This window comes from Hyla sarda, chromosome 5 (assembly GCF_029499605.1).
Source record: "Hyla sarda isolate aHylSar1 chromosome 5, aHylSar1.hap1, whole genome shotgun sequence".
NCBI lineage: Eukaryota > Metazoa > Chordata > Amphibia > Anura > Hylidae > Hyla > Hyla sarda.
In genome coordinates, this window is record NC_079193.1 from 375,082,542 (window position 1) to 375,105,848 (window position 23,307).

General features: G+C 42.7%; 1 protein-coding gene across 7 annotated transcripts in view; it reads right to left on the minus strand.

Moving 5' to 3' along the window:
* The window catches only part of LOC130274471 (serine/threonine-protein phosphatase 6 regulatory ankyrin repeat subunit A-like), a 158,268-nt gene that overhangs the window by 12,849 nt on the left and 122,112 nt on the right, over nt 1-23,307 (minus strand). For 6 of the 7 annotated variants that reach the window (XM_056522853.1, XM_056522855.1, XM_056522856.1 and 3 more), the window contains 5 exons: nt 22,432-22,632; nt 17,795-17,893; nt 7,517-7,723; nt 1,842-1,943; nt 1,334-1,432 (listed from right to left, as the gene is read on the minus strand). In XM_056522853.1, the coding sequence (XP_056378828.1) occupies nt 1,334-1,432; nt 1,842-1,943; nt 7,517-7,723; nt 17,795-17,893; nt 22,432-22,632 (708 nt within the window). The remainder of the gene's footprint in view (nt 1-1,333; nt 1,433-1,841; nt 1,944-7,516; nt 7,724-17,794; nt 17,894-22,431; nt 22,633-23,307) is intronic. The other variant, XM_056522854.1, reaches the window with a different exon arrangement.

The window sequence follows — 23,307 nt, forward strand, 5'->3', positions numbered from 1 at the left end:
TAGTAGTTATATATTGCCCCTCCAGCTTTATCTTATACTGCTGCTATCTCTATGGGATCAGTATACATAGTAGTAATACACCTCCCCTCCAGCTCTATCTGTATACTGCTGCTGCTATCTTTCTGGGATTAGTAAATATAGTAGTTATATACCTCCTTACCCAGATCTGTATAATGCTGCTAGCTCAATGGAATCAAGATATAGTAGTTATACACCTCTCATCCAGCTCTAGGGGGACATGTATTATTGAGTTTACCCCTTTTTCTTGTGTATTTTTTTCGTGTCAAAATTTGCGCAGTGACTTTCATTGTCTCTCTTTTGCGCACGGTTGATACATTTTGCACAGACATGCGAAACATAGAAAGCACTGACATGGATTAAATGATTTCTACCTCACACCAACATTGATAAATCTCCTCCTATTTGTATACGGATCCTGCTATCTTTATGGGATCATGATATATAGTAGTTATGCACCTCCAGCTCGATCTGTATACTGCTGCTATCTCTATGCCCCATGGCAATATTTCTGGCAAAGGCATAAAACTGCACATAGTGTGACCTGACCCCAACCCACTTATGAGTCTCAGCGGCTTCTGGTTGCTGAAGTTTAGCCAGGTGATTACGCTGGTCTCATTAGGTTAATTGCAGTAATGAGACTCCACTCCCTCTCTCTTTGCAAAGCAAGATGATTCATGGGAAATGTAGGCAGAATTACGAAATCTTTTTAGTGATGTAATTGGAATCAGTATGGCTGAAAACCTATGCCTGCCACATCAGCTAAAACAGGTAAGCACAAGGTATACACAAGACCCTCTACATTATTCTGTAATAACAGCCTATGCTGCACTATATAAGCAAAAACAAAACATTTCCCTGGAGTGCTTCCTTAAATTGGTACTCTGCTGCCCCAGTGTTCGGAACATTTTGTTCCTTACGCTTGTAGCGGGCGAAAGGGGGTCGTGATGTCATGGCCACGCCCCTCATATCGTCACGCCACGCCCATCAGTGCAAGACTATGGGAGGGGGCGTGGCCATGACATCACGGGGGCGTGGCCATGACATCACGACCCCCGCCGTCCGCACGCAGTGTTCTAAATGAACGCCGGGGGCTGCCCAGCTGTGGTACCCCTCTGATCAGACATCTTATCTTCTATCCTTTGGATAGGGGATAAGATGTCTAGGGGTGGAGTACCCCTTTAAATAAGTCTAAGACTAGACAGGCAAAGGAGCACGAGCCTCTGTAATAAATCTTGTGCATTTTTAGAACATCCAGTCTTGATTTACACTGTCTAGGCCAATGTTTCCCAACCGGTATGCCCCGAATACTAACCTTGGTGCTTGTAATATGAAATGAGACGCTGCCCTTTAACACGTCCAGAACATTAATGTGACCATTCTTAGCTGCCAGGTGGATTGCGGACATGCCTTCCTATAATACAAAATGACATGTATCTGTCTAATGACTAAAAAAAACAACAATGTTGCCTTTTATACAGGTAACAAACTGAGATTAGGAATGTTCCCTTTAAGAGAGTGCTCCTAATCCCAGCCCATTACCTTGAGGCCAGAAACCTTGTTGATTGATGTGGAATCAAATATTCATTGAAAATCAATTCACTTATTTATAATGCTTTTTTTCTGGATTTTTGTTGTGATTCTTGTGGTCATTTTTTTTGTCAATGGGAAAACGTACAAAATCAGCAGGGGGTCAAATACTTTTTTCCTTCACTGTAGTTTAGAGTGCAAAATGGAGACGCCCTCTCTATCCACCTCTACGAACGCAGTATCTCCCAGTAGAGTTTTTAAACATTTTATAAAGACTGAGCCTCCTGTCTTACCCCATCCTCATCTGATGCAGATGCTCCCGCCTCCAGCAAAACTTTCACCACCTCCGCGTGGCCGCCGGATGCCGCCAGGTGCAGTGGGGTGGAATCATTAGTCTGGAACATCAAGTAGGGAAAAAGGAATGGATTAAATATATATGGTGTTTTTGGATTTTGTTATGTTCAACTATATCCTGAAAATTCCCCTGATTCCCTGGAAAAGTCAGGCTTTTGTCTAGACCGGGTGTTTCTCAACCTGGGTGTCTCCAGCTGTTGCAAAACTACAACTCCCAGCATGATGCCCCAACAGCCAAAGGCTGATCCCTGTTCATCAAGCCTGCAGGGCAAGAAGCTGAGTCCTGCACATCAGTCATGCAAGGAAACAAGCCGAGCCCTGTAAATCAATCATGCAGAGCAGGAAGCTGAGCCCTGTACATAAATCATGCAAGGCAGCAAGCCGAGCCCTGTACATAAATCATGCAACTCAGCAAGCCGAGCCCTGTAAATCAATCATGCAGAGCAGGAAGCTGAGCCCTGTACATAAATCATGCAAGGCAGCAAGACGAGCCCTGTACATCAATCATGCAGAGCAGAAAGCTGAGCCCTGTACATAAATCATGCAAGGCAGCAAGACGAGCCCTGTAAATCAATCATGCAGAGCGGGAAGCTGAGCCCTGTACTTAAATCATGCAAGGCAGCAAACCGAGCCCTGTAAATCAATCATGCAGAGTAGAAAGCTGAGCCCTGTACATAAATCATGCAAGGCAGCAAGCCGAGCCCTGTAAATCAATCATGCAGAGCAGGAAGCTGAGCCCTGTACATAAATCATGCAAGGCAGCAAACCGAGCCCTGTACATCAATCATGCAGAGCAGAAAGCTGAGCCCTGTACATAAATCATGCAAGGCAGCAAGACGAGCCCTGTAAATCAATCATGCAGAGCAGGAAGCTGAGCCCTGTACATAAATCATGCAAGGCAGCAAGACGAGCCCTGTAAATCAATCATGCAGAGCAGGAAGCTGAGCCCTGTACATAAATCATGCAAGGCAGCAAGCCGAGCCCTGTAAATCAATCATGCAGAGCAGGAAGCAGAGCCCTTTATATAAATCATGCAAGGCAGCAAGCTGAGCTCTGTACATCAATCCAAGCCCTCCCGGACAAAGGTGACGTGCCGAAACTCACATAGGAGGAGTGGCACCATCCCTGTTTTTGCACTGTGGCTCTTTGTGATGTTGAATAGGTCTATATAGTGGCTTGCTTTGTACGTTTATTCCTTACTACAGTGTTCTAGCATTATACTTGCACAAGGCACTTTACTCAATATACTTTATTGTGTATGTACCTTTCAGTGGGTGTACTGCCCTTTTATACTCACAGGTCTGTGTTGCTGGTACTTGTTATCTAGTGTATCCTTCTACTCATTTACATCTATTACAACACTTATTTGCAAGTCAGTTATACTTTATTTTGACCTGTGTATATGTATATTTACTTTTCTGAGTGCAGATTCCAGTAATGTCGCCCAATTGTTGATGTCTGTATTCCCCCTTATATGTGATGTTTTTGCTACTTTTTATGAATTTCTATTTATATTTAAATAAAGTAATTAAATTCTACATTAGTTTATACAGTAAGTGACTCAATTTTTTCTTTTTGGTTGTATCAACACAAGCCCCATACATCAATCGTGCAGGGCAGCAAGCTGAGCCCTGTACATCAGTTAAGCAAGGCACCAATCTGAGCCCTGTAGATCAAACCGAGCCCTGTAGATCAAACCGAGCCCTGTAGATCAAGCCGAGCCCTGTACATCAATCTGAGCCCTATACATCAATCCGAGCCCTATACATCAATCCGAGCCCTGTACATCAATCCAAGACCTGTACATCAAGCCGAGCCCTGTACATCATGCTGAGCCCTGTAGATCAATCCAAGCCCTGTACATCAAGCCGAGCCCTGTACATCAAGCCAAGCCCTGCACATCAATTCGAGCCCTGTTGTCATGTCTGTATTAGTCTGTGTTCACACACAGCCTATTTGTTTTGCTGTGTGTGAACAGTTTTATGTTTCCTGGTCAGGGAAGAGTTAATTCTCTGGCTCTTTCAGCTTCAGCCTCTGTTAGCCAATAGCCTTTCGGGTGTGTCTATTTATAGTCAGCCTAGCATAGCCTCTGCGCTGGTAATTATCCTCATTATATCTTGACTTGCTGCTATGCTGCCATGTGGCTAATGGAGGCTGGGTGAAACTCTTCTTATTTGAGCTTTTAATCTACTGTATCTGTTTTAGCATGCATTTTGTAGTTTCAGGTTTTAGCTATGTTTTGGCATGCTCTTAGTAGATTTTAAGCTGTGATTGTTTAGTCGGTTTTAGGATTTGTATATCCTTTCTGTTATGTGTCTGTTCACACTGTGTATTCTCTTGTATCTGTTTATGTGACGTTCTGTGTTTTATATTTCTGTTTTCCTACTGGGCCAGCATCCTGACCAGACTGCGGTGTGTATGCTGCTGGTCAGTAGTCTATTTGGATTTATTATTAATGGCTATTCCTATAGTGGAGTGTCCAGTTTGTGTGTCCAGCGTGAACAGTATCCTAAGTTAGGCATCCCTGTTTCTGCTCCATGGGGATGTCTACTGGAGGTTTTCTGAGGGATTGAGATTCCTGTCTTGTTCAGTTTGAAATGTGTTCTATATCTATATCCTGTTTATCTAGATATCCCTGTTACCTGTCCAAGGGGAAAACTGGGAATTGAGAATTAGTACAAGATATCTCTGTGTTCCAAGGTGGACTCTGGGAGATTGTGTTCTAGCATCAAGACATTCCTGTTTCTACTGGAGGTTATCTGGGGATTGCAATAATTCCTGTTTAGCAATAGATCCCTGTTTCTGGTCCGGTGGCACTTCCTGTCTATTGGACGTTCTGGGGGATTATTTTATATTCCTGTATGTTCCTATAGTCTGTTGACTTATCCGTTTTCCTGTCTGGTGTTTTGAACTCTATTTGTTATTTAGTTCCTTATTCAGATGTTTGGAGTTCTGTTCATGATCACTTATCTATGGTGTCCTCTGTTCACGACCGCTGATTTGTGTTCTCTTTACTACTCTCTGATCTGTGTCCTCTGAACTTATATACTATAAAGTTGTATGTTCCTGTTAGTTTTCTGGTTGGTGACCAACTAATTATTAGTGTGTGTTTTTATTAGAACCCAGCACTTTAATTCAGGGAGGGACCGGCGCCCAGTTGTCGATCCACCATTTAGGGTGGATGGGCGAGTAGGCAGGGAGAGATTTAGGATCAGTTTAGGGCTCACTCTCCCTGTCTTTCGGTCAGTCCCTAACACCTGTACATCAATCCGAGCCCTGTACATCAATCAGGACCCTGTACATCAATCTGGGCCCTGTACTTCAATCCGGGCCCTGTACATCAATCCGAGCCTTGTACATCAATCCAAGCCCTGTACATCATGCCGAGCCCTGTACATCATGCCGAGCCCTGTACATCATGCCGAGCCGGTACATCAATGATGTAGGGCAGCAAGCCGAGCCCTGTACATTGATCATGCAGGGCAGGGTAAGGGAAGGAGGCGTGCATGCTGCTCCTCAGCACCACCAGTTTGACTCTTCAGCTTTTAACAAAATGCCACTTTTATAACTTTACAAACAGCGACCAGCAAGGTATAGTTAATTTGTCCCCTGGCACCTTTCTGCTGAGATTTGAAGCTCTGTACCTAGCATGGAGATGACAGATTCCCTTTAATGGAAGAACCTTGGGTGGAGATCCAAGACGTTGTATATACACTACTGTTATATGTTACTGGAAACAGTCAGCAAGTGTGTGAAGATCCCTACCAGGACATATGAGAGATTTCCTAATAGCTGTGTACACCACCTGCAATTTCCTCCACATTTGAACAGGTCTACCCCCCTCCCTACCTCGCATTGTTGTGCATCTTACTACATAGAATAATGGGCCACATCTGCTTCCATATATCACAGCTGTAATCTTTATATTCACATTTCACATGTATAGTACGGAGGTTTATGCCATTCTATGGACATACAATGGGCACATATCATCACCCAGCCCGGGCAGAACCCATAACTACATTACATCTTGCCTATAACTATGAGAACAATTGAAGGTTACCCGCCATATGGGGGATAATACTGTAAGGATCCCGGTCTCCTTGTTATTCTTCAGGACATTGTAGAGGACCGGACATTCTTGGGAAGACGTATTACTATTGTACACGACTGACATCAAAGGTCCCATACAGACAAAAACACATCCGTCATCATCCTCATTCTACAAGGTGGGGGGTGGGGAGAGGAGGATACTATAAGGACTTAACAAACAATAGTAACATTTTTGGAAGTTGATTTGCTTTTAGGATAATAGATACATATCTTCTATAGAGACTGTTATTACACGAGATCCAATGATTCTGCTCATTTATATAGGAAAATGGTCAATAGAAATAATCCAGGTAAAAAGATTTGATACTTTGTAAATATTTTATTACTTATCTGGTACAACAATGAGTACAGCTCTGGAGTATAATACAGGATATAACTCAGGATCAGTACAGGATAAGTAATGTAATGTATGTACACAGTGACCTCACCAGCAGAATAGTGAGTACAGCTCTGGAGTATAATACAGGATATAACTCAGGATCAGTACAGGATAAGTAATGTAATGTATGTACACAGTGACCTCACCAGCAGAATAGTGAGTACAGCTCTGGAGTATAATACAGGATATAACTCAGGATCAGTACAGGATAAGTAATGTAATGTATGTACACATTGACCTCACCAGCAGAATAGTGAGTACAGCTCTGGAGTATAATACAGGATATAACTCAGGATCAGTACAGGATAAGTAATGTAATGTATGTACACAGTGATCTCACCAGCAGAATAGTGAGTACAGCTCTGGAGTATAATACAGGATATAACTCAGGATCAGTACAGGATAAGTAATGTAATGTATGTACACAGTGACTCCACCAGCAGAATAGTGAGTACAGCTCTGGAGTATAATACAGGATATAACTCAGGATCAGTACAGGATAAGTAATGTAATGTATGTACACAGTGACCTCACCAGCAGAATAGTGAGTACAGCTCTGGAGTATAATACAGGATATAACTCAGGATCAGTACAGGATAAGTAATGTAATGTATGTACATAGTGACCTCACCAGCAGAATAGTGAGTACAGCTCTGGAGTATAATACAGGATATAACTCAGGATCAGTACAGGATAAGTAATGTAATGTATGTACACAGTGACCCCACCAGCAGAATAGTGAGTACAGCTCTGGAGTATAATACAGGATATAACTCAGGGTCAGTACAGGATAAGTAATGTAATGTATGTACACAGTGACCTCACCAGCAGAATAGTGAGTACAGCTCTGGAGTATAATACAGGATATAACTCAGGATCAGTACAGGATAAGTAATGTAATGTATGTACACAGTGATCCCACCAGCAGAATAGTGAGTACAGCTCTGGAATACAATACAGGATACAACTCAGGATCAGTACAGGATAAGTAAAATAATACATTTACACATTAAAAAGTAATATTATAATGCATCATCTGTCCTACACACAAGAGATCTCTCTAGCGCCCTGTACTGATGCCCCCATTTGGCCCCTAGCTATTGCCCTGGGTTATAACCTCACCTTGTTTCGGGCGGTGGTCACGCTGCTCTTGTTAGATTTGAGAAGTTCTTTGATCACAGCGACACTGCCCTTGGCGGCTGCTATGTGAGCGCAGGTTGATCCGTCCATATTGGCCGATGTCACCAGTTCAGGCCGATGTTTCAGGAACAGTTTGACTACCTCCGAGTGGTCATTTTCAGCAGCGAGGTGGAGAGGGGTCTGTCCTTGCTGGGATAAAGTAAAAAATGGTGATTATATTTACAGTCTGGGCCCCATGGGCCTGTCCCATGATTTCATTGAGGTAAAGTGTCACTTCTCCCTTTATCTTATGGCTGCTTTTCAAGTCTAATGTCACTTTTCTTGCATTCACCAATAGGGGGAGCTCATTTAAGATAGATTTATTGTTGCCTCCAATGGGAGATCTCTGGTCATTTAGCTCCATGGGGGAGATTTATTAAAACCTGTGCAGAGGAAATGTTAACCAGCTGCCCATAGCAACCAATCAGATCTCTTCTTTCATTTTTCAGAAGCTTTATTAAAAATTTATGAAGTGATGTGATAGCAAAAAGAAAAGAGAGATTTGTGCAACTGTTTCTAAGGTGGTGAACTCACAGAGCATTGTCTAGACTGGATACAATTGTATCACTTCTCAGCTGAGGGCAGGACTAGCTATGTACAATGTATCAGTCTGGAGTCCAGGATGTTTAGCTCACAGAGCATTGTCTAGACTGGATACAATTGTATCACTTCTCAGCTGAGAGCAGGACGAGCTATGTACAATGTATCAGTCTGGAGTCCAGGATGTTTAGCTCACAGAGCATTGTCTAGACTGGATACAATTGTCTCCACTTCTCAGCTGAGAGCAGGACTAGCTATATACAATGTATCCGTCTGGAGTCCAGGATGTTTAGCTCACAGAGCATTGTCTAGACTGGATACAATTGTATCACTTCTCAGCTGAGAGCAGGACTAGCTATGTACAATGCATCAGTCTGGAGTCCAGGATGTTTAGCTCACAGAGCATTGTCTAGACTGGATACAATTGTATCACTTCTCAGCTGAGAGCAGGACTAGCTATATACAATGTATCAGTCTGGAGTCCAGAATGTTTAGCTCACAGAGCATTGTCTAGACTGGATACAATTGTATCACTTCTCAGCTGAGAGCAGGACTAGCTATGTACAATGTATCAGTCTGGAGTCCAGGATGTTTAGCTCACAGAGCATTGTCTAGACTGGATACAATTGTATCACTTCTCAGCTGAGAGCATGACTAGCTATATACAATGTATCAGTCTGGAGTCCAGGATGTTTAGCTCACAGAGCATTGTCTAGACTGGATACAATTGTATCCCTTCTCAGCTGAGATCAGGACTAGCTATATACAATGTATCAGTCTGGAGTCCAGGATGTTTAGCTCATAGAGCATTGTCTGGACTGGATACAATTGTATCACTTCTCAGCTGAGAGCAGGACTAGCTATGTACAATGTATCAGTCTGGAGTCCAGGATGTTTAGCTCACAGAGCATTGTCTAGACTGGATACAATTGTATAACTTCTCAGCTGAGAGCAGGACTAGCTATATACAATGTATCAGTCTGGAGTCCAGTTTGTTTAGCTCACAGAGCATTGTCTAGACTGGATACAATTGTATCCCTTCTCAGCTGAGATCAGGACTAGCTATATACAATGTATCAGTCTGGAGTCCAGAATGTTTAGCTCACAGAGCATTGTCTGGACTGGATACAATTGTATCACTTCTCAGCTGAGAGCAGGACTAGCTATGTACAATGTATCAGTCTGGAGTCCAGGATGTTTAGCTCACAGAGCATTGTCTAGACTGGATACAATTGTGTCACTTCTCAGCTGAGAGCAGGATTAGCTATGTACAATGTATCAGTCTGGAGTCCAGGATGTTTAGCTCACAGAGCATTGTCTAGACTGGATACAATTGTATCACGTCTCATCTGAGAGCAGGACGAGCTATGTACAATTTATCAGTCTGGAGTCCAGGATGTTTAGCTCACAGAGCATTGTCTAGACTGGATACAATTGTATCACTTCTCAGCTGAAATCAGGACTAGCTATGTACAATGTATCAGCCTGGAGTCCAGGATGTTTAGCTCACAGAGCATTGTCTAGACTGGATACAATTATCACTTCTCAGCTGAGAGCAGGACTAGCTATATACAATGTATCAGTCTGGGATCCTGGGTGTTTAGCTCACAGAGCATTGTCTAGACTGGATACAATTGTATCACGTCTCAGCTGAGAGCAGGACTAGCTATGTACAATGTATCAGTCTGGGGTCCAGGATGTTTAGCTCACAGAGCATTGTCTAGACTGGATACAATTGTATCACTTCTCAGCTGAGAGCAGGACTAGCTATGTACAATGTATCAGTCTGGGGTCCAGGTTGTTTAGCTCACAGAGCATTGTCTAGACTGGATACAATTGTATCACTTCTCAGCTGAGAGCAGGACTAGCTATGTACAATGTATCAGTCTGGAGTCCAGGATGTTTAGCTCACAGAGCATTGTCTAGACTGGATACAATTATCACTTCTCAGCTGAGAGCAGGACTAGCTATATACAATGTATCAGTCTGGGATCCTGGGTGTTTAGCTCACAGAGCATTGTCTAGACTGGATACAATTGTATCACGTCTCAGCTGAGAGCAGGACTAGCTATGTACAATGTATCAGTCTGGGGTCCAGGATGTTTAGCTCACAGAGCATTGTCTAGACTGGATACAATTGTATCACTTCTCAGCTGTGAGCAGGACTAGCTATGTACAATGTATCAGTCTGGAGTCCAGGATGTTTAGCTCACAGAGCATTGTCTAGACTGGATACAATTATCACTTCTCAGCTGAGAGCAGGACTAGCTATGTACAATGTATCAGTCTGGGGTCCAGGATGTTTAGCTCACAGAGCATTGTCTAGACTAGATACAATTGTATCACTTCTCAGCTGAGAGCAGGACTAGCTATGTACAATGTATAAGTCTGGAGTCCGGGATGTTTAGCTCACAGAGCATTGTCTAGACTGGATACAATTGTATCCCTTCTCAGCTGAGAGCAGGACGAGCTATATACAGGTTTATATGAATATATATAATGTTTTTTGCTGGTAGCAGACTCATTTCACTAGCTTGAAAATAGCGAGAAATGAGAAGTTGTTAGTAGAGAAAAACATATTTTGAATCCCAAAAATACAATTAAGATTATTTATGACGTGGCTCAATGTTTTATGTAGATTTTAGCTTTGAAATATCGGGCAATGCAGACACTGGACAAGAAGTGAAGTATAGTGCTTCCCAACTAGGATGACTCCAGCTGTTGCAAAACTACAACTCCCAGCATGCTCGGACAGCCAAAGGCTGTCCGGGCATGCTGGGAGTTGTAGTTTTGCAACAGCTGAAGGCACCCTGGTTGGGAAACACTGACATAATGTGATGGAACTCAAGACTCCATCTAAAGTCCATGATGGCACCAGTCGGACTCTCCATTGGGAAACTCTTCTCAGTCAGTCCCCACTTTAGTCAGGAAGGTTGCGGAAGTTCTCTCCACATTTCGCACAAGGTCAGAGCTCGAGTGTCGTCGGCGTTGGTGTAGGATAATCACTGGGAGGAAAGGGAGCAGCCCGAAGGGAAGTGTACTGCGGCCGTCTGATCTCCGGTAGAGCGAGCAATCCAGGAAGAGATACTTAGCGTGACCCACAGCGCGGCCTTTCATGTCTGACATGACACTCGCCATAGAAGTGTCGCCTCTGATGCCGCGGACATGCGTCACACAACACGAAATAACACAAATGTGTTATCACAGGTATGTACATCTGACCACGCCACCGGTTCTCTAACCACACGGGAATTCCTGGCCACAGAGGAATATGGGTCCTATACTGGCTTCCTTGTAAGAGGAATTAACACATCCTTAAAGGGGTACTCCCCTGGAAAAAATTGTTTTTAAAATAAACTAGTGCCAGAAAGTTAAACAGATTTGTAAATGACTTCTATTTAAAAATCTTAATCCTTCCAGTACTTATCAGCTGGTATATACTCCACAGGAAATTCTTTTAGTTTCGAATTTTCTTTCTGTCTGACCACAGTGCTCTCTGCTGACACCTCTGTCCATTTTAGGAACGGTCCAGAGCAGGATAGGTTTGCTATAGGGATTTGTTCCTACTCTGGGCAGTTCCTAAAATGGACAGAGGTGTCAGCAGAGAGCTCTGTGGTCAGATAGAAAGGAAATTCAAAAAGAAAAGACTTTCCTGTGGAGTATATAGCAGCTAATAAGTACTGAAAGGATTAAGATTCTTAAATAGAAGTCATTTACAAATCTGTTTAAATTTCTGGCACTAGTTGATTTAAAAATAAAAAATGCTTTCAAGTGGAGTACAGGGAACCCCAGTAGAAAACATATATATATATATATATATATATATATATATATATATATATTTAAATTCACTGGAGCCAGAAAGTTAAACGATTTGTAAATTACTTCTATTTAAAAATCTTAATCCTTCCAGTACTTATCAGCTGCTATATACTCCAAAGGATGTTGTGTAGTTCTTTCCAGTCTGACCACAGTGCTCTCTGCTGACACCTCTGTCCGTATCAGGAACTTTCCAGAGTAGAAGCAAATGCCTATAGCAAAACTCTCCTGCTCTGGACAGTTCCTGACATGGACAAAGGTGTCAGCAGAGAGCACTGTGGTCAGACTGAAAAGAACTACAAAACTTCCTGTGAAGCATACATCAGCTGATAAGTACTGGAAGGATTAAGATTTTTAAATAGAAGTCATTTACAAATCTGTATAACTTTCTGACACCAGTTGGTTTGAAAATGTTTTTTCCACCGGAGTACCCCTTTAAGAAGAGTCTGTGCCTTGAATCATTACTTGGCATGGCAGATTCCTTGCTGCTTCATGGTCTCTTTTTCACTCAACTAATTTTTTTGTTTGTTTATTTTTAAACTTTAAAGGCGATGAACACATTTGTTTCCAATTGTTTTATTGACCGCTAGTGACAAAAATAAATTTGTAATTTGTAACCATTATTTGCTCCTGCAGCTTGCATGTTTTACAGTACACTACAAGCTGCTGGAAGCCATTCAGTCTTAGTCCTATTTACTTGGTCTCCAGTAGATTCCTGCATGGGACTGTTTTCTTAGTCGCACTCCTGCCCATTTCATAACCCCCTTATGTCATTTCATCACCCCCTTGTGTCATCTTATCACCAACTTGTACCAATTCATCACTTTCTTGCACCATTTCATAGCCCCCCTGTGCTATTTTATTACCCCATGAGCCATTTCATCACCTTCGTGTCATTTCATCACCCCCTCTGTCATTTCATCAGCCCCCTGTGCCATTTCATTACCCCCACATGCCATTTCATCATCCCCATTGTGCCATTTCATCACCCCCTTTGTGCCATTTCATCACCCTCTTGTGCCATTTCATCACCCCCTTTGTGCCATTTCAACAGCCCCCTGTGCCATTTCATCACCCCCTGTGCCATACCATCACCCCCTGTGCCATTTTGACACCTCTTTGTTCCATTTCATCAGCCCCCTGTGCCATTTCATTATCCCCACATGCTATTTTATCACCCCCCCCCCCCTGTGCCATTTCAGAGGTTTTGAAGGACTGTGTAGGATTTAGTGGGACCCGATGTATGTTCTGTGACCTACCGCTCCTGGAAGTTTTATGTGCCATTTCATCAGCCCCCTGTTAGTGTTGAGCGGCATAGGCCATATTCAAATTCGCGATATTTCGCGAATATATGGACGAATATTCGTCATATATTCGCTAAATTTGCATATACGTAATATTCGCGTTTTATTTTCGCATACGCGAAAATTCGCGCATGCAAACATTAGCATATGGGAAAATTATACAATTATACAAAAATTTACATAAGCAAAAATTCGCATAAATTCGCACGCCAGTCTCACACAGTAATATTAGAGCCTTCTTTACACCACACAAGCTGGAAGCAGAGAGGGATGATCACTGTGATGTGTACGGTGAAAAAAAAAAAACGAATATTCGTAATTACGAATATATAGTGCTATATTCGCGAATATTCGTGAATTCGCGACTATGCGATATTCACAAATAAAATTTGCATTGCGGATATTCACGAGCAACACTACCTCCTGTGCCATTTCATCACCCCCTTGTGCCATTTCATTAGACGCCTGTGCCATTTTGTCACCCCTTGTGCCATTTCATCACCCCCATGCCATTTCATCAGACTCCATGCCATTTCATGACCTCCTGTGCCAGTTCGTCACCCCCCTGTCCCAGTTCATAAGCCCCCTGTGCCATTTCATCACCCCCTGTGCCATTTTGTCACCTCCTTGTACCTGTTTGTCACCTCCTTGTGCCGTTTTGTCACCCCATTGTGCCATTTCATCACCCCCATGCCATTTCATCAGACTCCATGCCATTTCATCAGACTCCATGCCATTTCATGACCTCCTGTGCCAGTTCGTCACCCCCTGTCCCTGTTCATCAGCACCCTGTGTCATTTCATCACCCCTGTGCCATTTCATCACCCCCTGTGCCATTTTGTCACCTCCTTGTACCTGTTTGTCACCTCCTTGTGCCATTTTGTCACCCCATTGTGCCATTTCATCAGCCCCCTGTGCCATTTCAGAAGATTTTCATGACTGTGTAGGATTTAGTGGGACCTGATGTATGTACTGTGACCTACCGTTCCTGGAAGTTTTATGTCAGGATCCCAATCCAATCCAATCCTCTAGTCTTCAGACTCTCCTGAATTATCCTAAATACTAATCTAAGCTTAAATCCTTTTTGATATAAGGGGAATTTATTTCATTTGATCAGAATTGAGCTTATGATTTGAATTCAGAAGAAGACAAGATTGACTGGAGAATGAACTGAAGAAAGCCAGGCTTGGCATCAAGCAGCCTGCAATGTATTACAATACTTACAAGCTGCAGGAGTAAAACTATTAAAGGGGTTATCCAGGAAAAAACTTTTTTTTATATATCAACTGGTTCCAGAAAGTTAAACAGATTTGTAAATTATACAACAAAAGAGAAAAGCGTGCACTCACCGCCAGTAAACTGCTGCAGGCCCAAGGTCCGGGATCACCACGGCATAGACACAATTGTAAGCGCTTCGGAATCTGTAGGCGCTATATAAATAAATACATAAATAAACGGAGACGGTAAGGGGCGCTCAGAGGCTACGACGGCTGTTTCGGACGTAAGAACGTCCTTCTTCCGGCCCGAGGCCGGAAGAAGGACGTTCCTACGTCCGAAACAGCCGGCGTAGCCTCTGAGCGCCCCTTACCGTCTCCGTCTATGCCGTGGTGATCCCGGACCTTGGGCCTGCAGCAGTTTACCGACGGTGAGTGCACGCTTTTCTCTTTTGTTGTATATATTGATACTTCATCTAGTGTGTGCACCCCGCAGGTGCTGCCTATTGATTGTATCGGGTCTGGATGTTCCCAGTGACTACCTTGCGGTATTGTATGTTTGTATCTATCTGCTTACCTACATGGTGTGCTCTCTCCTTCTAGTATTGCCTAAGATTTGTAAATTACTTCTATTAAAAAATCTTAATCCTTTCAGTACTTATGAGCTTCTTAAGTTAAGGTTGTTCTTTTCTGTCTAAATCCTCTTTGATGACACCTGTCTCGGGAAACGCCAAGTTTAGAAGCAAATCCCCATAGCAAACCTCTTCTAAACTGGGCGTTTCCCGAGACAGGTGTCATCAGAGAGGATTTAGACAGAAAAGAACAACCTTAACTTCAGAAGCCCATAAGTACTGAAAGGATTAAGATTTTTTAATAGAAGTAATTTACAAATCTGTTTAACTTTCTAAAACCAGTTGATATATATATATAAAAGTTTTTTCCTGGAATACCCCTTTAAATATTTCTAGTTCGTACCTGTTACAGAAATGTGTTTTTTTTACATACTATACACAATGAAATAGAGGTGCAGATTAAGTCATCAATGTGTGATCAGTGCAAGTCTGACCCCCAGGACCTCGATGATCAGCAGAACAGAGGCACTCCGTCTGTATTCTGATCTATGAGGGTCTATTCACACGGCAGAGTTTCCAGTTGTGGAATTCCGCCTCAAATTATAGGCCATAGACTTCTATGGGATTTTGTACTTCCATTCACACTTCTGAATTTCCGCTTGCTGAATTCTACCTCAAATTAAACCCCATAGACTTCTATGGGATTCTGCACTCCCATTCACACTTCTGAATTTCTGCTTGCTGAATTCTACCTCAAAATAAAGCCCATAGACTTCTATGGGATTCCGCACTCCCATTCTCACTTCTGAATTTCCGCTTGCTGAATTCTACCTCAAATTAAAGCCCATAGACTTCTATGGGATTCCGCACTCCCATTCTCACTTCTGAATTTCCGCTTGCTGAATTCTACCTCAAATTAAAGCCCATAGACTTCTATGGGATTCCACACTCCCATTCTCACTTCTGAATTTCCGCTTGCTGAATTCTACCTCAAATTAAAGCCCATAGACTTCTATGGGATTTTTTACTCCCATTCTCACTTCTGAATTTCCGCTTGCTGAATTCTACCTCAAATTAAAGCCCATAGACTTCTATGGGATTCCGCACTCCCATTCTCACTTCTGAATTTCTGCTTGCTGAATTCTACCTCAAATTAAAGCCCATAGACTTCTATGGGATTCCGCACTCCCATTCTCACTTCTGAATTTCCGCTTGCTGAATTCTACCTCAAATTAAAGCCCATAGACTTCTATGGGATTCCGCACTCCCATTCTCACTTCTGAATTTCCACTTGCTGAATTCTACCTCAAATTAAAGCCCATAGACTTCTATGGGATTCGGCACTCCCATTCTCACTTCTGAATTTCCGCTTGCTGAATTCTACCTCAAATTAAAGCCCATAGACTTCTATGGGATTCCGCACTCCCATTCTCACTTCTGAATTTCCACTTGCTGAATTCTACCTCAAATTAAAGCCCATAGACTTCTATGGGATTCCGCACTCCCATTCTCACTTCTGAATTTCCGCTTGCTGAATTCTACTTCAAATTAAAGCCCATAGACTTCTATGGCATTCCGCACTCCCATTCACACTTCTGAATTTCCGCTTGCTTAATTCTACCTCAAATTAAAGCCCATAGACTTCTATGGCATTCCGCACTCCCATTCACACTTCTGAATTTCCGCTTGCTGAATTCTACCTCAAAATAAAGCCCATAGACTTCTATGGGATTCCGCACTCCCATTCTCACTTCTGAATTTCCGCTTGCTGAATTCTACCTCAAATTAAAGCCCATAGACTTCTATGGCATCCCGCACTCCCATTCACACTTCTGAATTTCCGCTTGCTGAATTCTACCTCAAATTAAAGCCCATAGACTTCTATGGCATTCCGCACTCCCATTCACACTTCTGAATTTCCGCTTGCTGAATTCTACCTCAAATTAAAGCCCATAGACTTCTATGGGATTCCGCACTCCCATTCTCACTTCTGAATTTCCGCTTGCTGAATTCTACCTCAAATTAAAGCCCATAGACTTCTATGGCATTCCGCACTCCCATTCACACCTCTGAATTTCTGCTTGCTGAATTCTACCTCAAATTAAAGCCCATAGACTTCTATGGGATTCCGCACTCCCATTCACACGTCTGAATTTCCGCTTGCTGAATTCTACTTCAAATTAAAGCCCATAGACTTCTATGGCATTCCGCACTCCCATTCTCACTTCTGAATTTCCGCTTGCTGAATTCTACCTCAAATTAAAGCCCATAGACTTCTATGGGATTCCGCACTCCCATTCTCACTTCTGAATTTCCACTTGCTGAATTCTACCTCAAATTAAAGCCCATAGACTTCTATGGGATTCCGCACTCCCATTCTCACTTCTGAATTTCCGCTTGCTTAATTCTACCTCAAATTAAAGCCCATAGACTTCTATGGCATTCCGCACTCCCATTCACACTTCTGAATTTCCGCTTGCTGAATTCTACCTCAAATTAAAGCCCATAGACTTTTATGGGATTCCACACTCCCATTCACACTTCTAAATTTCTGCTTGTGGAATTCCGCTTGCGGAATTCCACAAGCAGAAATTTAGAAGTGTGAATGGGAGTGTGGAATCCCATAAAAGTCTATGGGCTTTAATTTGAGGTAGAATTCAGCAAGCAGACATTGTGCCACGTTTATAGACCCTGAGGGTCCCAGGGGGTAACAGTTGACAACCCTCACCGCACCCTCATGTCTATCGCATCAATGATTATGGAATTTCTTACAATATCTGCTGCGTACACATCGGCCTTCATATTCAGTAGACTGTTGCACACGTCCAGTTGACCATTCAGGGCAGCCAGGTGCAGGGGGGTCCGCTTGGTCTGCAGCAATAATGAAAGAAAGAAATTACTGATATTGGTTGAAAACTAGCAAAATTGTTTCTTATTTTTCTCACTATTTCCGTTCTTTTTTAACCCCATTTCCTAACGTAAAGATTCCGACCAAACTTCTGATGACCCTCATCCAATGTAGATACACAGCTAGGGAAATAGTTCTACTCAGTGCTGGCTTATCTAACCCAAACTTCAAATACGGTGAAATGTAGCCTCTTTGAGACCACCACACAAAGTTGCACAGAAAAGTGTCTCCTAGGGGGGTGGTCTTCTTAAAGAACACATAAATAATGGGGAACTGAAAGTTACAGAAAATCTGGTGTGTTTAAAGGGATACTTCCTGGTGGAAAACTTTAATTTTTTTAATTTATTTTTTAAATCAACTGGTGCCAGAAAGTTAAACAGATTTGTAAATTACTTCTATTAAAAAAAAATCTTAATCCTTCTAGTACTTATTAGCTGCTGAATAATACAGTGAAAATTATTTTCTTTTTGGAACACAGAGCTCTTTGCTGACATCACGAGCACAGTGCTCTCTGCTGACATCTCTGTCCATTTTAGGAACTGTTCAGAGCAGCATATGTTTGCTATGGGGCTTTTTTCCTACTCTGGACAGTTCTTAAAATGGACAGAGATGTCAGCAGAGAGCACTGTGCTCGTGATGTCAGCAGAGAGTTCTGTGTTCAAAAAAGAAAATAATTTCCTCTGTAGTATTCAGCAGCTAATAAGTACTGTAAGGATTAAGATTTTTTTTTAATAGAAGTAATTTACGAATATGTTTAACTTTCTGGCACCAGTCGATTTAAAAAAAATAAAATAAAGTTTTCCACCAGAGTACCCCTTTAAGGGGATTCCACTGTATAACAGGTCTTTACCACATAAGGATATAAGGGTTGTCTAGGTGCTTGGCTATTCTTCTTATGGGGGCCCCGTTCATTGATGCATAACTCCTTGGCCTCAGGTTATAATATTTTCAACATACAATTATTATCCCTGGACCATTGTAACTTTAAAGGAGAACTCCAGCAAGAACTAACTTATCCCCTATCCACAGGACAGGGGATAAGTAGCTGATCGTGGTGGTCCGACTGCTAAGACCACCCCCCCACTATCTTCGGAACGGGACCCCGGCGCTCTCAGTCAGGAGCACCTGCTTCAGGGCGGCATATGTTCCATTCATTTCTATGGGAGCTCCGAAAAGACCCGAGTACAGCACTTGGGCATCTCCGGCGCTACCATAGAAATGAATGGAGCGCGTGCCGTCTACCGGTAGATGACACAGGCTCCTCACTGAGAGCTGGGTCCCTCTACAGAGATTGGGGTGGGGGGGGGCCTAGTCGTTAGACCCCCCACAATCAGTTGAGAATGGCTAGAAGATCTGACTGCTCGGAGTGGGCCTTTTTGACTGGTAAAACCCCTGTGTTATTGAAGCACATGTGCTCGTTATCTGTCTAATAGCGCCTCCCTACAGTATGGTGTGGTACTGTACTGCTCCTTATCTGTAAGTGCGGCTCCATATTGCATCTCCGGTGCATTATACAGGTCCCTGAAGAAGCCCCTGTCCTCCGCGTGCAATGTGATTTATGACTTCTAGCAGCTATTTCTGACTTTAATATGTAAGGATTAGCTTTATCTGTGTTAGTTATCCTGTCTTTCTACGTTCATCTTCGTTTTTTCTCATTTTGGGATGAAATTATCAAGACTTTGGAACGAATTACTAGTTTTTCATAGATACAAAGCAAAAGCAGCAGCACTCTTGTGGGGTGGAGTTCCTCCAAAGGAAAGGTTCAGCGATCAGGTCCCCAAACTTTCCCTCTTTACATAACAAAATATAAAAAAAATTCTAAGCATTGTATTTTTTTAATATTTTAGTTTTTTATAGAGTTAGGATAGGTTCACACTTCAAAATTTTTGGCGGGACAGACCAGGCAGACATTGCCCTCCCCAGAGACGGCAATGTCTGTGGAGCGGAAATCCGCCAACACATTCAACAAGTTCGATATTCTAATGGAACTCTGCAGCGTGCACTGTACAGCTGAATCACATTGCCAACAATGGGACTCTGCTTCATTGGAACTTCTGAGTGGAATTTCAAAACTAAATTCTGCTTTAAAATTTCGTAGTGTGAACCTGACCTTGTTTTTTCAAGATAAAATGGTTCCAAATTCAAAATTGGGGAAGGATGCATTCACCTGTATAGTAATGATGGGATATATTGGGAAAACCATAGCACGCCCCCCAAATAAATCCTGCAACACCTCTGACTTCTACATTAGAGATAGAGATGGTGGTTACTTCGTGGAGAAACACATCTAAGAGCAAAGCACAAGGTGTCTCCTACCTAGCAGGTGTTACTTCATATCTTACAACTTTTATTTGCCTGGACTTATGGTTATGCCCCTCCATCCTTTGTAAGGCTATGTTTACATGGCTGAAAATGTGTGGAATGTCTGCACGGAAAACATGGATGCATATTCTGTACATTCAAATAATCTGGCGGTCACTAGGACCGCTCGGAAATGTGCCGTCTCATAGACGGCAATGCATTTCCAAGCGGAATCTGCATTTACATGGAATTTATACGGATGCCAGAATCGGGATTTACACAGCAGAAACATCTGTAGTGGAAATTCCGCCATGTGCACGGTGCAGCAGAATCAATGGGACTCAATGGCCCTCATTTACTATTGCAAACCCGACATGTTTTGTCGGGTTGTGCACCAGATTCTGTCGCATTGCGCCAGAAATCCAGATTTTGCGCCAGAATTGAAAAAACCCCGTCTAACTCTCCATTTTGCTAAGAAACCCCGAAAAAGGGGCGTGGTCTCCGAAAAGGGGCATGTTCCTGACATTTTCACAAAAACCCAACATATTTACTAAGGTTTCCACAGATAATGTGGTGGATTTCAGCTGAGGAAAACCCGATACGTGAGAACATGTGTAAAAAAAAGCAACGTGTAGGGAAAAGTGGAAAATGTAGGGAAACCTTAGTAAATACCGTGGAAAATAAATTGTAGGGGATTAAAACCCACAAAGAAACCTACACAACACTCTTCGTAAATGAGGGCCAATGTCTTTGTGGAATAGTCCGACAGAATTCCGCATGTACATTCCGTCGTGTGAATGTGGCCTTAAAGCAGAAGTCTTGTGGTGAAAAACATATCCCCTATCCACAGGATAGGGGATAGGTTTTAGATTGCGGAGGTCCGACCACTGGGGTCCCTGCGATCTCCTGCATGGAGCCCCAGCTCTCCCGCAGAGTGGCGCATCATGACCCCCACCCAAAACGGGAGCCACCGCGCCCACTCCATATAGCTCTATGGGAGAGCCAAAGATAGCCGAACAGCTCTCCTATAGAGATATATGGAGGGTGTGTGGCTGCCCCTACTTCATTCGGGGGTCGTGACCCCCCACTCCCAGGGAGAGCTGGGGCTCCATACAGGAGATCAAGGGGAGCCCCAGCGGTCGGACCCCCCAAGATCTAAAACTTATCCCCTAACCTGCGGATAGGGGATATGTTTTTCGCCATTAGACTTCTCCTTTAAGAGTGATGCTAGCTGTAGGCCATTGAATGTTGCCCTCTGGTTTCTAATTTTCCTTCAATTCTCCAAAAACATATTCTGAAAAATGATACTAGTACAAGTACCCATAGGGAACAGCAGTAAATGATCATGGATGGGGCCTACAGTCTTTATGGGTCCAATAGCAACGAAATGATTGATATTCATCAAATAAAAGTGTATACTCAACCAGTAATTTGGTAAAACTATTATTGTGGTAGACTCATTGTAATGACTGGTTCTGTCCGCACCCGTAGGGTTAATTCTGCATAGCTCTGTTGTTTAAGTTGGTTACTAGGACAACACCCTGAGCTGCTTGGGTGTGGTTGGGGTTTCTTCCCAACCTAACTGTACTCTGGTTTCGTCTATCAATCAGGATTCTCCTTTCACCTACAATCTCATATATAAAAAGTCCCTTTCACTTATGCTTTGCTTGTGAAAGTTACTAGTTGACTGAAGCTAGCACTCCTTGTATCTCTATTGTCTATTTTGTCTATTACTCTGATATTGTCTATTACTCTGATCTTTTGGCTTGGTTTTTGACTTCTCTTCTGGTGTTTGCATTTTTACTTCGCTATCTCTTGTTACTGACCTTGGCTAGACTGACTACAATTTGATGGTGCATTTGTCTTAGTGTATCTCTGTTAGTTTGTGTGCCTCCAGCTGTTCTCCGACTCCTACTGTATTGTAGTTTATTATTTTGACTCTGTCTGTCCCTGCACGTAGTAGGAAGTGACTGTCCTCGTGGTTGTGGACCCGTTGTTTAGGATGGTTACACAAGTAGGCAGGAACAGAGGGTGTGGGCAATTCTAGGGCTTCACTCTATCCCTGCCCAATGTGACACTCAGATTATCAGTATGAAATCTCAGTATCCACTTAATTATTGGTACAATGAGAACACTACATTACACATGATGTGGCTCTGCAGTCAGCTGGGATAGGTCCTATTGAGAAGATGGTACCTACCAGGGACATGATGTCGATACTGGCCAGGTGGGTTTCCACAAGTAACTTCACAAGGTGGTTGAAGCCATTTTGGACACACAGGTGAAGGGGTGTAAGACCAAGCTTGGTTTTTGCATTCACAAAGGCTTTGTGCCAGAGTAGGACATCCGCAATCTTGTCATGGCCGTTCTCACATGCCAGATGTAAGGCTGCTTTGCCATGCTGCAATTGAAAAGAATGGGTAATGACAATGTATTATTCATTATTATTATTATGATTTTTATATTTTAACTTATCAGTCACGTGATCGACATTATACGAAAATGTGTCATAAAACCCTGCAAAGTGACTGGATATTGAAATTATTTTAAATATTCACGCACAATAAAGTGCTACTATCCTGTCCTAAAAATCAACTAACTATATACATGTTAATTTTGGTCCAAATTATATCAAATGAAGGGGAAGGGGGAAGGATTAATCCAAAAAAAAAAAGGGAGTTAAATCCATGTTACACATTGCATCAATGGAGAATACAGTCAGAAGAGACAGATATTGGCAGATACAAGATGTCTACTGTTGTGGGGACAAATATGGGAATTATACTTACTTCCTTAAGTATCAGTGGGTGAAAAGTGTATTTATTGTGAAATCTACACCAGATTCTCTCCAATAGTAACAATTTGCATTGTATGAATACCTTAAAGTGGTACTCCGCCCCTAGACATCTTATCCCCAATCCAAAGGATAGGGGATAAGATGTCTAATCGCAGGGCACGCCCTGCTCGTGATGTGACGGCAATGCCCCCTCAATGCAAGCCTATGGGAGGGGGCGTGACGGACGTCACGCCCCCTCCCATAGGCTTGCATTGAGTGGGTGTGGCCATGCCATCATGG